General features: G+C 38.7%; 1 protein-coding gene across 6 annotated transcripts; it reads left to right on the forward strand.

Moving 5' to 3' along the window:
- Window positions 1-459: 459 nt before the first annotated feature.
- On the forward strand, window positions 460-10,226 carry hbp1 (HMG-box transcription factor 1). Of its 6 annotated transcripts, none has more exons than XM_028586397.1 (11): window positions 460-516; window positions 1,777-1,948; window positions 2,044-2,221; window positions 2,663-2,783; window positions 2,937-3,051; window positions 4,027-4,148; window positions 4,548-4,704; window positions 4,919-5,063; window positions 6,018-6,305; window positions 9,032-9,173; window positions 9,305-10,226. In XM_028586397.1, exons 2-11 carry the CDS (start codon window positions 1,876-1,878, stop codon window positions 9,320-9,322), a joined length of 1,359 nt encoding a protein of 452 aa, XP_028442198.1. In that variant the 5' UTR covers window positions 460-516; window positions 1,777-1,875; the 3' UTR covers window positions 9,323-10,226. The 6 variants fall into 6 exon arrangements, with proteins under 6 accessions (XP_028442198.1, XP_028442204.1, XP_028442202.1 ...); XM_028586403.1 differs by having other exon boundaries at window positions 4,027-4,145; XM_028586401.1 differs by lacking the exon at window positions 460-516 and adding an exon at window positions 533-558.
- The last annotated feature ends 817 nt before the right edge of the window (window positions 10,227-11,043 follow it).

Genomic DNA, 11,043 nt, shown 5'->3' on the forward strand with positions numbered 1-11,043 from the left:
CGGCATGTTTCACTTTTCATGTCAATAAAGAACTTTTTTTTATATATATATTTGCTTGTTACATAAGTATGTGTTACTATAATGGAATAGCACACTTTCTAAGCTTTTCATTCATTCCTTATTCATACAGTCGTTCATTAACTATATGATGTAGTAAAACAGTTAAAGCAATTGTTTTTATGTACGAGGGAAAGGACAAATAATCTAGAAAGCAATGTAAGTAAAAAGGTATTTCTTGCTGTAGTTGCAACATTGCAGATAGAGAAATAATGTATTGTTTCTGTCATTGCCAATCAGCTGTTACTGGGTAGTAACAGGCATGAACGTTCATCCAATCATATGATGATCAACAAACTAGGCCCCACCTTCAATATTTTTCTCAACAGTATCGACCAATAGAATACCCGGATTCTTGTTATTGACGTTCTTATTCACCAATAGGAGGCTTTGTCTGGAAACATTCATTCCCACCCTTCGAGTGAATGCCAGAGAGTTTCTTGATGGCGACAAGGTTTGGTAAGTGGGAAGTTGGCTACTTTTCTTTCGAAGAAATTAAAGGTTTAAACAAAATTTTAACTTAATCGGTATGTGATCAGTGTCTTTACAATTCTACCATGGTGTTTTAGCGGGGTTGTCACGCGTTTATTTGATGTCGAATGACAGGTTGTACTCGACAATGTTTTTTTTCGCCGTGACGCTTGTTTTGGTGGTAACAAGCCCAACCGACAGCAGTTTTGTGTATCAAAACATACAAAACAAGTCTTTCAATTGGTAGAATCTGCCTTGATCCGTGTAAAAATGTCGTTTAAAGGCCTCGGGGTTTTCGTGTCATTCATTTTGAACGGAGCAGAGGTTGCGTCATGCCTCAACTTGTTGACATTCTTTTGTTTACAATGTAGCTAGCTAGACCATAGACTAAAAACACGACAGCCTCTGCGTTTGAAATAAGGACACTGCTGCTGATTTTGAGGAGTGTGAAAACAGTAGGCCCGAGCTTCAAACTGTCTTTTGTACTTGATAATAATTTTGAAACGTTAACGGTATGTCATTCGTATATCCGCGTTTACGAAGTCAAGCAACGGTTTGTCAGAGCTTGCAGCGACCATTGATGGGTTGTCAGAAAGCAACCGTTAGTTCTTTCCTTGTGAACTGATTAATTTTATGTTCCCAGCTTATTATAAATATAATTTTTTACTTTGCACGACACCAAATATATCAGACAAAGACTTAATTTTAATTTTACTTCATTTTTGACATTGATATTCCTTCACATTTTTTCAACTTCGTGTTTTCGAGCCTCTATTACGCTACTTTTCAAAGCGAATTTCTGCAAATTTTCACTTTTGCTACGCAGTTATGAATGAATGAGCTCTGGTACGCATGCGCCAGATCCTTTTTTAAGTTTATAAACAAGGCCTCCACGCAGCGGGTCACATGACTAGTCACAGAGGTATACTGTCCCGATTCAGAACAAAGGATTCCCTAAAAGCTTCATATCTTTAAATTGATGCATGCAATGCACATGACATGTCTTGTTATGATAACATACTGCCTGGGGTATTTTTTTTATTTTCCGCGGACTAAGCCTTTTACGGATTATGTGTAATGTTTTTTACTCTATGGATCCGTTCGTTATGTCAATGAATACAACAAAAATCCGCTGAACACCATTCAGACTTATGTATGTAATTACAAAAAATGTCGTTATTGCTTAAGTCTAATTTAAAAGTAAGGAAATAGATTGTTAAAGCTCTTGGGTTGTCCCTTTTTCTTTAGCATAAAATCAGCTAATGTGGCAGAATATGATGATGTAAGCTGAGTAAACTGACCTGCAGCCTGTTCAAAGAAATAGAGGAACAACACAACATTGTGAGAATGGACGAGTCTTTCGATCCACTCAAGTGCAACGAGGAACTGCCTTCCTCACCTGGGTGCCACATGGATTATGGTAAAATCCTAAATCAGCAACAAATCACATTCTACATTTAAGTAAACTGAACTTTTCCACATCAATTATGGGTATTATTGTTGACTTCTTCCTAGATGACATGCCAGAGTTGCAGGAGGTAGAGGACCAGAGGTCTCCAGGGTTATTTCAGGTTGGAGCAGGGGTGTCTCACCAGGAGCTCAGCTGCTCCCCCAACACCAACTGGCTCACTGAGCTCGCCAACATTGCCACCAGTCCTCAGAGCCCCCTGTTGAAGAGCGTCCCACATAAGAGGTTCGTACCAAGGCCAACTACCATACAAATCAATAGTCTGATGAGTGCATACAGTGAAATAAACTCAAATAGAAGTTGACAACCCCTGTTAGAACATAAGTACATAATACCCCAGGGTGGGTATTCCACAAAGTAGGATTGGCAAATTAGCCAAATAATGTATAAAATGTTATGAAATATCTATTCTGTTGATTTTTTTGCAATTATTGAAGTAAATGACCCAATATGTTTACATCATTACAACTAGGATATCGCAAAATCATTTTCACAGTTAACCTGGCTAATGTTGTGTTGTTTAATACCCCTGCTGGTGTTAAAAAACAACCAATCAGCTGTCTGTAGATTATAAATATCACTTATATTTTACTTAAAAATATAAAGTGTAGCCAATGACTATATATGACCGTGATATATATTTATGACATTGTCATTTTATTCCAGATCATCTCCAGTCCACATCTTTGGCAACAGTAATAGTTTACATTCCTACGCCCGTCCCCCATTAGCCAGTAGTGCACCCAACCCGTCCAGAGGCCACCTCAGGGAGCGCAGGCGTGTCAGGGTAACCTTTCACCTTTTGAAAACCTAAAAATCATCAATTTTTGCAGACCCAGTGATTATTGCCTAGAATATTCTGTATGACATGTATACTGAAATTGATTATTTTACTGATGTAATGGTAAGATGTTTTTTTTTTTTTTTTTATTTACAACAGGCTAGCAGTGAATCGGAGTCTGGAGTTTTCTCAATGTCCTCATCTTTTTCTGATGATGAAGACATGGCCTGGTCTCACAACTGGCCCTCCACAGCCTGGCATTGCTTCCTTAAAGGTGCATACGTACACAACCATGTACATACTGTATGCATTCACCAGTATACACCTTACTCACACACACTGAAGTAAAACCTGTGTTTTTCTAAGAATTTGTTGAAAGAAAAAATGGTCTTAAGAATTATACCTCATAGCTTAAAGGCACAATCCACAGTCTAGTGTAAGTACATACTCCCCATTAGAAAACAAGCCATTCATTCATGATTTCTTAAATCTATCATTTACATCAGTAATGTATAAATACACATGTAAAACACATTTAAAAACAAAAAACAAATATAAGTTGAGAAACACAATTATATATTTTTTATCCTACTCTTCTGGAATGTTTGTGAATATACCTGTAATTATTGTGGTCAAAACTGTACTGATTGGTTGCTTAACTGCTATGCCCTCAAAGTGTGCTTATGATAATAGTCATGTAATCAAGACTGTTTTGGACTGAAGCTGTAGAGGTGCTGACACTAATCTTTTGTTAAAGGTGCTCTAAGCGATGTCACACGTTTTTTAGGCTACCATATTTTTTGTCACATACAGCAAACATCTCCTCACTATCCGCTAGCTGCCTGTCCCCTGAACTCACTGTAAAAAACGCGGTCTCTGTAGACAGCCCAGGCACCAAAAACGGCAACAAAAACAAACTGCGCCAACCTGCACCACGAAACATAACAAACAGCGTTCCAGCCAATAACCGCCAAGAAGGATTTTGGGGTGGGGGTTGGGGGAGTTAGTGCACGGAAAGGTGGAGGAGGGGACGGGATGAGGAGGAGGGAGGGGCAAGCTAGCCTCAGTTTCTCACTTTCTTTATAACCAGGTCGAGCATGAGTAAACATTGGTACGAGCAAACATTTGTAAAGAAATTCCGACCTCAGGTGTCCAAACCAAAGTATTGCATCCATTTTCCAGCATTCTCTTCTCTTTATCAACAAACATTTGCTTATTTATCATGTAACATTGTTGTGTTGATATTCAGGAACTCGCCTGCGCTTCCATCGAGGTCCTAATGTGGAGTGGCAGGAAGCTGATGAACTCAGGGATTCTGATGATGACTCAGATGATGAAACCATGATGCCATCGTCCTTCTCTTTTAAGGCAGTGAGTTTAGTATTTCTTAAAATGATTCATAAGAATCTGCTATACTTGGGAATACTTTACTGCTGTGTACACCTTAGTATTGCTGCATTAATGACTAGATGACTGCATGATGCAGTGTGATGTCAGTGGACATGATGGCTTGTAATGAATAGCTTGTAATGGCCACAAGCTGGCAGCCAGGTTAACAGTGGATGGACAGACAGTTAGTAACTAAGTACATGAATAAAACACAACATCCTTGATGATTTGCAGTGGTGGTCTCATTTAGTATCCTAGAAACCAAGTGATCAGGCACCAAGTTGTTTAAACACCAATTCCTCTTTCTTAGTGAGTTCCACAAGCTAATCGTGCTGGTGAGTAAAGACTTTTCTTACATTTATTCTTTTGCTTCATTTACAGAGATATGGTTTAGAGGGTCTGAAGTTGGTGAGCCACGAAGAGACAGTGTCTTTTGGCCAGGCAGTTCTTAAACTGACCTTTGACCCTGGTTCACCTGATGATGGCCTTTTAACAGCTGAATGCCGATTGGATCACCCATTTTTCGTCAAAAATAAAGGTAAAATAAGATTTTTTGAGATTTCTGTTTAAAATCCGTACACATTGACTGCAGGTTGTGTTCTCCAGCTTTGTTGGCAATATGTGAAATTGGTCATTGCCAACAGAAGCTTCCACTGACCAAATGTTTGCCAAATGCAAAATACTTCATCTTTTGCTTAAATAAATGGTTTTATGATCAAAGTAATCTGTAATTTACCATCTGTGTTTTTCAGGGTGGTCTTCCTTTTATCCGAGCCTTACTGTGGTGCACCATGGGATCCCTTGCTATGAGATGCAGTTGGGCAATGTGTGCCTGCCACCAAACCACCCAGAAGCCATTAACTGTGATGACTCTGTTGTCTTTGACACTTTCAGAAGGTACACTCTTATAACTAAACTTAAAGTGGCTGTAATTTATATATTTATATAACAATGTATAAAATTACAACATGACAGTTTGAAAGGCGTCGCTCGTAGTGATGAATATACATGTGCAGAGAATTATCACCGGACTGCAGCTCCTCTCTAGCCTGACAAGCCAGACCCACATTAAGATGTTGGGTCTGGGAACTCACCATTGACAGGGCTCAATCTGAGGGGCGGGATAAACGGTTGTCTTTCAAATTCCCTCTGCACGCAACAGGATAGCACTACAACCAGGCAATAACTTTTTTGGCCACTTGGGATCACAATTTGAACACAATATTCCTGCTGTTTTTCACTGAAAACAGCTACCCGCTGCGGCTGAAAGTGACACTATGAGAACGGTGGAATTGAATCGAATCAGTAAAGTTGAAGACTGAAAGCTAAATAGAAATGCAAGCAATAATCAATTAGTTGTCCGATTTTTAATTTATCGCCAACTATTTTGAAAATCAATTAATCGGTTTGAGTCAAAATTCTTTTATTCCACCTTCTTAAATGTGAATACTTTCTGGTTTCTTTACTCCTCTATGACAGTGAACTAAATATCTTTGAGTTGTGGACAAAACGGCATTTGAGGACGTTTGAGGACGTCTAATCATCGTCTCTACAAGACGTTTTCTATATCGCTTTAAATAAAATAAACAGATGAGTTAGAAATATGGTGTGTATTCTAAAAACAAAATAATTGGTTTATAAATATGTTACTGCAGTTATTCATTATATAGCAAATCTACAATCATTTACATATCCAGTATTTGTATATTTTAGACATTTTTTGACGAGTGACAAGGTGACATTTTGTAACAAACAGCAAACGTACACACTGGAAAAATAACAAATTGCAGATTAAAATGTGATAGATTAACAAAACACAATATTAATGTCTGCCTCTCTTTTCTCCTGCAGTTATGACTTCACCCCACTAGACTCCTCAGCAGTGTATGTTCTAAGCAGCATGGCTCGTCAGCGCAGGACCTCCCTGTCTAGTGGGGGTGCTGTCAGTCCAGACTGTGATAAACTTGAGCGCTCCAGCTCTCCACAATCCTCGACTGGCAAATCAAACAGGAGCCACACCTCAGGGACAGCCAGTGGTGCCACGCCTACAAAATGCAAGCGGCCAATGAATGCCTTCATGCTCTTCGCCAAAAAGTACAGAGTGGAGTACACACAGATGTATCCTGGGAAGGACAACAGGTATGCAAAAGTCAATAAGATCCAGTGCACTTATGTTTTGTATCGCAGACTTACCTAATTTAGGCTAATGAATTTCTATATTACCGTGTCACATTTTTAAATACGCTCACATTAGCCTTGCGTTCAATGTAATTTCCTGTAAGAGGATGTGGTGTCACAGGTCCAGGTGTGTGTAGTAAATAAATATTTAGCAGAGAGATCACGAACAGTAAACAGTCTATGAAAGTCATATGACAGATGTAGTCTAGTTGTGTAATGTACCAAATAGCATGATGGCACACACTGCGTTAGTATTTCTTTTGCCAGACCCTCCTTCAAAGCGCGCAAGTGGCATTCGAGGATGGGAGGAAAACATATTCTGGTTTATTGGCATTTCTTTAAACCGATCAGAATCGTCATGGGTGGCGCTCAACTCCGCACAGAGCCGCTGCAAAGTAGTCGTGCGAGAGAAAACTCAGATTGGACAGATGGTCTAGCTAGCTGTGTCAATTTACCCTGCAGAAATCAGTCAGTAATAGTCCTCATTAATCCACCGAATTTAAAATTCCACCAGAAAGAAAGCGAAAGGAAACGGAAAATACATGCATCTGGCGGAATTTCCTGCTGCACGGGAGTGCAATCCCGGAAGTTGAACGTCAAGAAATATAAACTAGTGTTTCTTTGACCAACGTGGACATGTCCGACTGCAAGTTCATTGGAGCTGACTGGAGATCACAACGAAACAGCAGAGACATGCCTGAATGAGAGAGGGAGTAAAATTCGTAGGATGGAAGTATAATATGACCGTACTGTTAAAGCACAATCTCATTTTGTGTTGACATGTTAGCTTATGAAGCAGAGGTACTGTTAGAGAATGAGGGTAGACACAGTGTGTATTGGCAGTTTAAAAACAGAGACCCTCTTTGGGTTGTTAATGAGTGAACCAGGCTAGAGCTGTCAAGCCCAAAGCTACAGACTAAAAGTCCATGCCATTATATATGAAGCTTTGTAGTTTAACAAAGAGCACAGACGCGCCCGGTGGAAAATAGGGGTGAGACCCCAATGTTGGGGATAAAGTAACACAGCTATGGTCTTGGTTTGTTTGGTAGCAAAATTGAATGAGTAATGCTCTCTCCTTTAAGACCCACCATTAAAGAGCCCATGAGCAATGCATCTTTTGGACTATTTTTTTAAGCCAATCATGTCCCAACAAGTGTGGTTTCCACTGCATGTGTTAGTTTAGGTTTCTTTCAAAATCATTCTAGGGTAGAAGTATAATCAAGCTTTGCCTTCAGTGTAATTATATTTTATTGGACCATTAAACATGTTTATTGTAGAAGTCAATTCTTCATTTAAAGCCACAGGTCTCTGTTTCAGCTCTTGAGGTTGGCAACCCTGCCTTAAACTAAAGGCCTAAATTGATCAAATTAGTTTTTTCAGCGTGTCTTCCGGGTCTTAAAAAGTATTAAAGGTTGATATATCAATTTAGCGACCATTAAGGCCATATAAAATATTTAAAAACATGTTTCATGAGTTTTTTAATGACATTTGTAATGGCATACTTTACTGACTTTTTAAATGGCACTTTTTTATGGCATACCTTTGTTATGACATACTATATGATGACTTTTTATGACATACTATACCAGGTGTCGGCAACCTTAGGCACGCGTGCCACCATGGGCACGCAGGACCTTAACCAATGGCACGCTGGCAATATGTGTGCAAGAGAGTTATTGATGTGTTGAAATCATGGTTGAAACGCTGAAGCACTCTCATCCACATGCCAAATTACAACGTTCACAGTTATTTACGGTAGTTTGATTGACTCGTATCTCTGACTGGGAACAATACAAAGAGGATTACCAACGGCCGCTGGGGCAGATGAACTAACGCTAGTCTTGTTACTGTAAGTAGGCTACATTAAAACCTTCGTGAGTTAAAAGCCAATAGGCCTACTTATCAATGCACTCACCTGTGTACACCGGCATAAACATGTAGAAAGCGATATTTCAATCTGCTCTGTCTGCTAATTTTTACAAAACAAGCTAAAACAAAAGCTGTCGGTTTGTAGTCTGTTTATCTTAGTTTGCAGGGAATCTTGAAATTTTGACAAATTCTTATAAACTTAAGCTGGCTGAAGAAACCATCCTCTCTGCTGGAGCGGTAAATATGGACGCATTATATACCAAAACAAATACATGTGGCTCCTTAATATGCACGTGAATGATGCAATCGTTATGTTTGTGTACTTTATTGCCATAGCATTGTTTCATTGAAAATGAGGCATACAGGACCTGCTTATTCCCATGCTTATACCATTCATCATTAAAGCTGGGCTTTTCCACTCAACTTTTTGCTTCAGGCTCTTTGACGGTGATATTTTTGTCAACCCATTTTCCACCAATCAGGACGCTGCATACTAAAACCATGTTTCCATAATCATGATAATAATAATATACAATAATAATAATAATTACAAGGTCCTAATTATGAGAAATAAATGTTATCAAATGTTGCTATGGAATAAAATTACAGATTCCCTGGATATTACATTTTGATGTGATGTCATAATTAAACTTAATGTTGACATGGCACACTAATAAACAAGAAATTTTGAAAAGGGCACTTCATATCAAAAAGGTTGCTGACCCCTGTACTATACTATGACTTTTTAAATCTTTTTTTTAATAAAATTTTTATGGCATAAAAGTCCTTGCTCTTCTGTCTCTCACCTTAAATTCCAGAGCCATTAGTGTCATCCTGGGTGACAAGTGGAAGAAGATGAAGAATGAGGAGAGGAGGATGTACACCATGGAGGCTAAGGCTCTGGCTGAGGAGCAGAAAAGACTCAATCCAGACTGCTGGAAACGTAAAAGAACCAACTCAGTAAGGAGAAAAGTCACTGTACTATAACATCTAGTAGCAACATGACATCTAGTTTTTTTTTTTTTTTTTTTTAACATCCACATTGTACGCTGACATTGCATGTTAAATTATTTTATGTGGTCTTTCAACAGGGTTCCCAGCAGACCTAGATAATCCCCCAGAAACCCCAGCTGCTGGCGTTTTGACATGGAGAGGTGCTGGCCAGAGTTTGATGGAGTGCTTGATGCCTCTTTGCTCTCCTGTATTCTTGAGACTCAACTGTGATGCTGAATTCACTTGCTTTTTGTAACCTTAAAACATTAGAGACAAACCAGAATTATGAACTATAAACAAAACATGTAATCTAGTCACTAACAGTGCATATATTTTCTACTATTTTTAATTTCAAAGATGTCTTAATCCCCTTATATAAGAATGAACCTCCTCATTTATTCCAGGTTATTTCATATTCAAAGTTGGAAAATGAAAGCCTGTGGTGCTATGCTTCAGTGTAGAAGGGGCAGTAAACAACAAGTGTCTATTTATAATTGTAAAAGGGGGAATTTTAGCTAACTTTTTCACAACTGTTCAAATGGATTATATTTGTAAGATTCAATATATTGCACAGATTGGTAACCCTTTCATACATTTTGTAATACAGTATATATTCTGCAGCTCGACTATTGCCAACAGTTTGTGATGCTGCCCTGCCAAGGTTTTAGATTTTTGCCCAACCACCCGGCCATATGATGAGAGGGCTTTCAGCATGTGGTGGTGGGTTCAGTCACAAAGCACTTCAGACCTTCGCTGGAAGTCTTTGTATCTTCTGCACTTTATATAAATATGTAATCTAAACCTATACAGCCATTGTATACTGGTGCAAACCATTTGTATAATACAGCTAGTATCTTGACAGTTAGCCGTTTGACACATTCATGGCCCACTAGCTGTGTTCTGCTTTCAGGTTGCTCTCAAATTTTAAGTGCTTTGTTCATAATGTACAGGTTTCACAGCCCCAACAACATCTTGCACAAAATACCCTTGTATCATATTATAAATACTTTTTTAAACTTGCATCTTATCCAAGTGTTTTGTTATTTTTCATAAACTGTAATCAACCTGTCAGGATGCTTGGCTTTGTGAATATAAGTTTTTGCCCGTCTTTTGTTTTGAATTATTATTATTGTTATTATTCCTCTCATGAACAATTCAATTCAATTTTATTTATAGTATCAAATCATAACAGAGTTATCTCGAGACACTTTACAGATAGAGTAGGTCTAGACCACACTATAATTTACAAAGCCCCAACAATTACAGTAATTCCCTCAAGAGCAAGCATTAGCAGTGGCTATTGCGACAGTGGCAAGGAAAAACTCCCTTTTAGGAAGAAACCTCGGCAGACCCAGACTCTTGGTAGGCGGTGTCTGACGGGGCCGGTTGGGGGTGTGATGGCGATAATAGTCGCAAAAACAAGTGTGTTTAGTGACATGATGAACCAGGCAAATTGGATCTCAAGCTTTAAGAGCTCTTGAATATCTACTGTTTTTAATGTCCGACCAGTAAAGTCTGACGTTTCCAGGTAACGACGCAGAGTGTTTTATTCTTCTGTTTTTCTCTGCTACAACAAAACCAAAATGCACATATGCTGACAAAGCCTTCCAAGGAGTTGTACTGAAGCAAGACTATTCACTCTTGGGCTGAAAGAGTGTTAAAGGTTTTAATTGAATCTTGTGCTCACTGGGACCCTGGCCTCTTCCCCTAGAGATGAAAAGAGATCTGAAAGGAACCGAAAATGAAAGAACACATTATCATAAGCTGTCAACTGGAGACAATGTTTTAAAGGAAGACTTGCATTTTCGCACAACATCCAGTTAGATGTAAAAGATTT

The sequence above is a fragment of the Perca flavescens genome, chromosome 8, assembly GCF_004354835.1.
Source record: "Perca flavescens isolate YP-PL-M2 chromosome 8, PFLA_1.0, whole genome shotgun sequence".
Lineage (NCBI taxonomy): Eukaryota > Metazoa > Chordata > Actinopteri > Perciformes > Percidae > Perca > Perca flavescens.

What these genes read in the sequence shown, in the direction of transcription:
- hbp1 (XM_028586397.1), top strand. Translation starts at nt 1,876, where the DNA reads ATGGACGAGTCTTTCGATCCACTCAAGTGCAACGAGGAACTGCCTTCC. An exon ending in GGGAGCGCAGGCGTGTCAGG is followed by an intron (nt 2,784 to 2,936) that starts GTAACCTTTCAC and finishes TATTTACAACAG; the next exon opens with GCTAGCAGTGAATCGGAGTC. An exon ending in GTCTTTGACACTTTCAGAAG is followed by an intron (nt 5,064 to 6,017) that starts GTACACTCTTAT and finishes TTTCTCCTGCAG; the next exon opens with TTATGACTTCACCCCACTAG.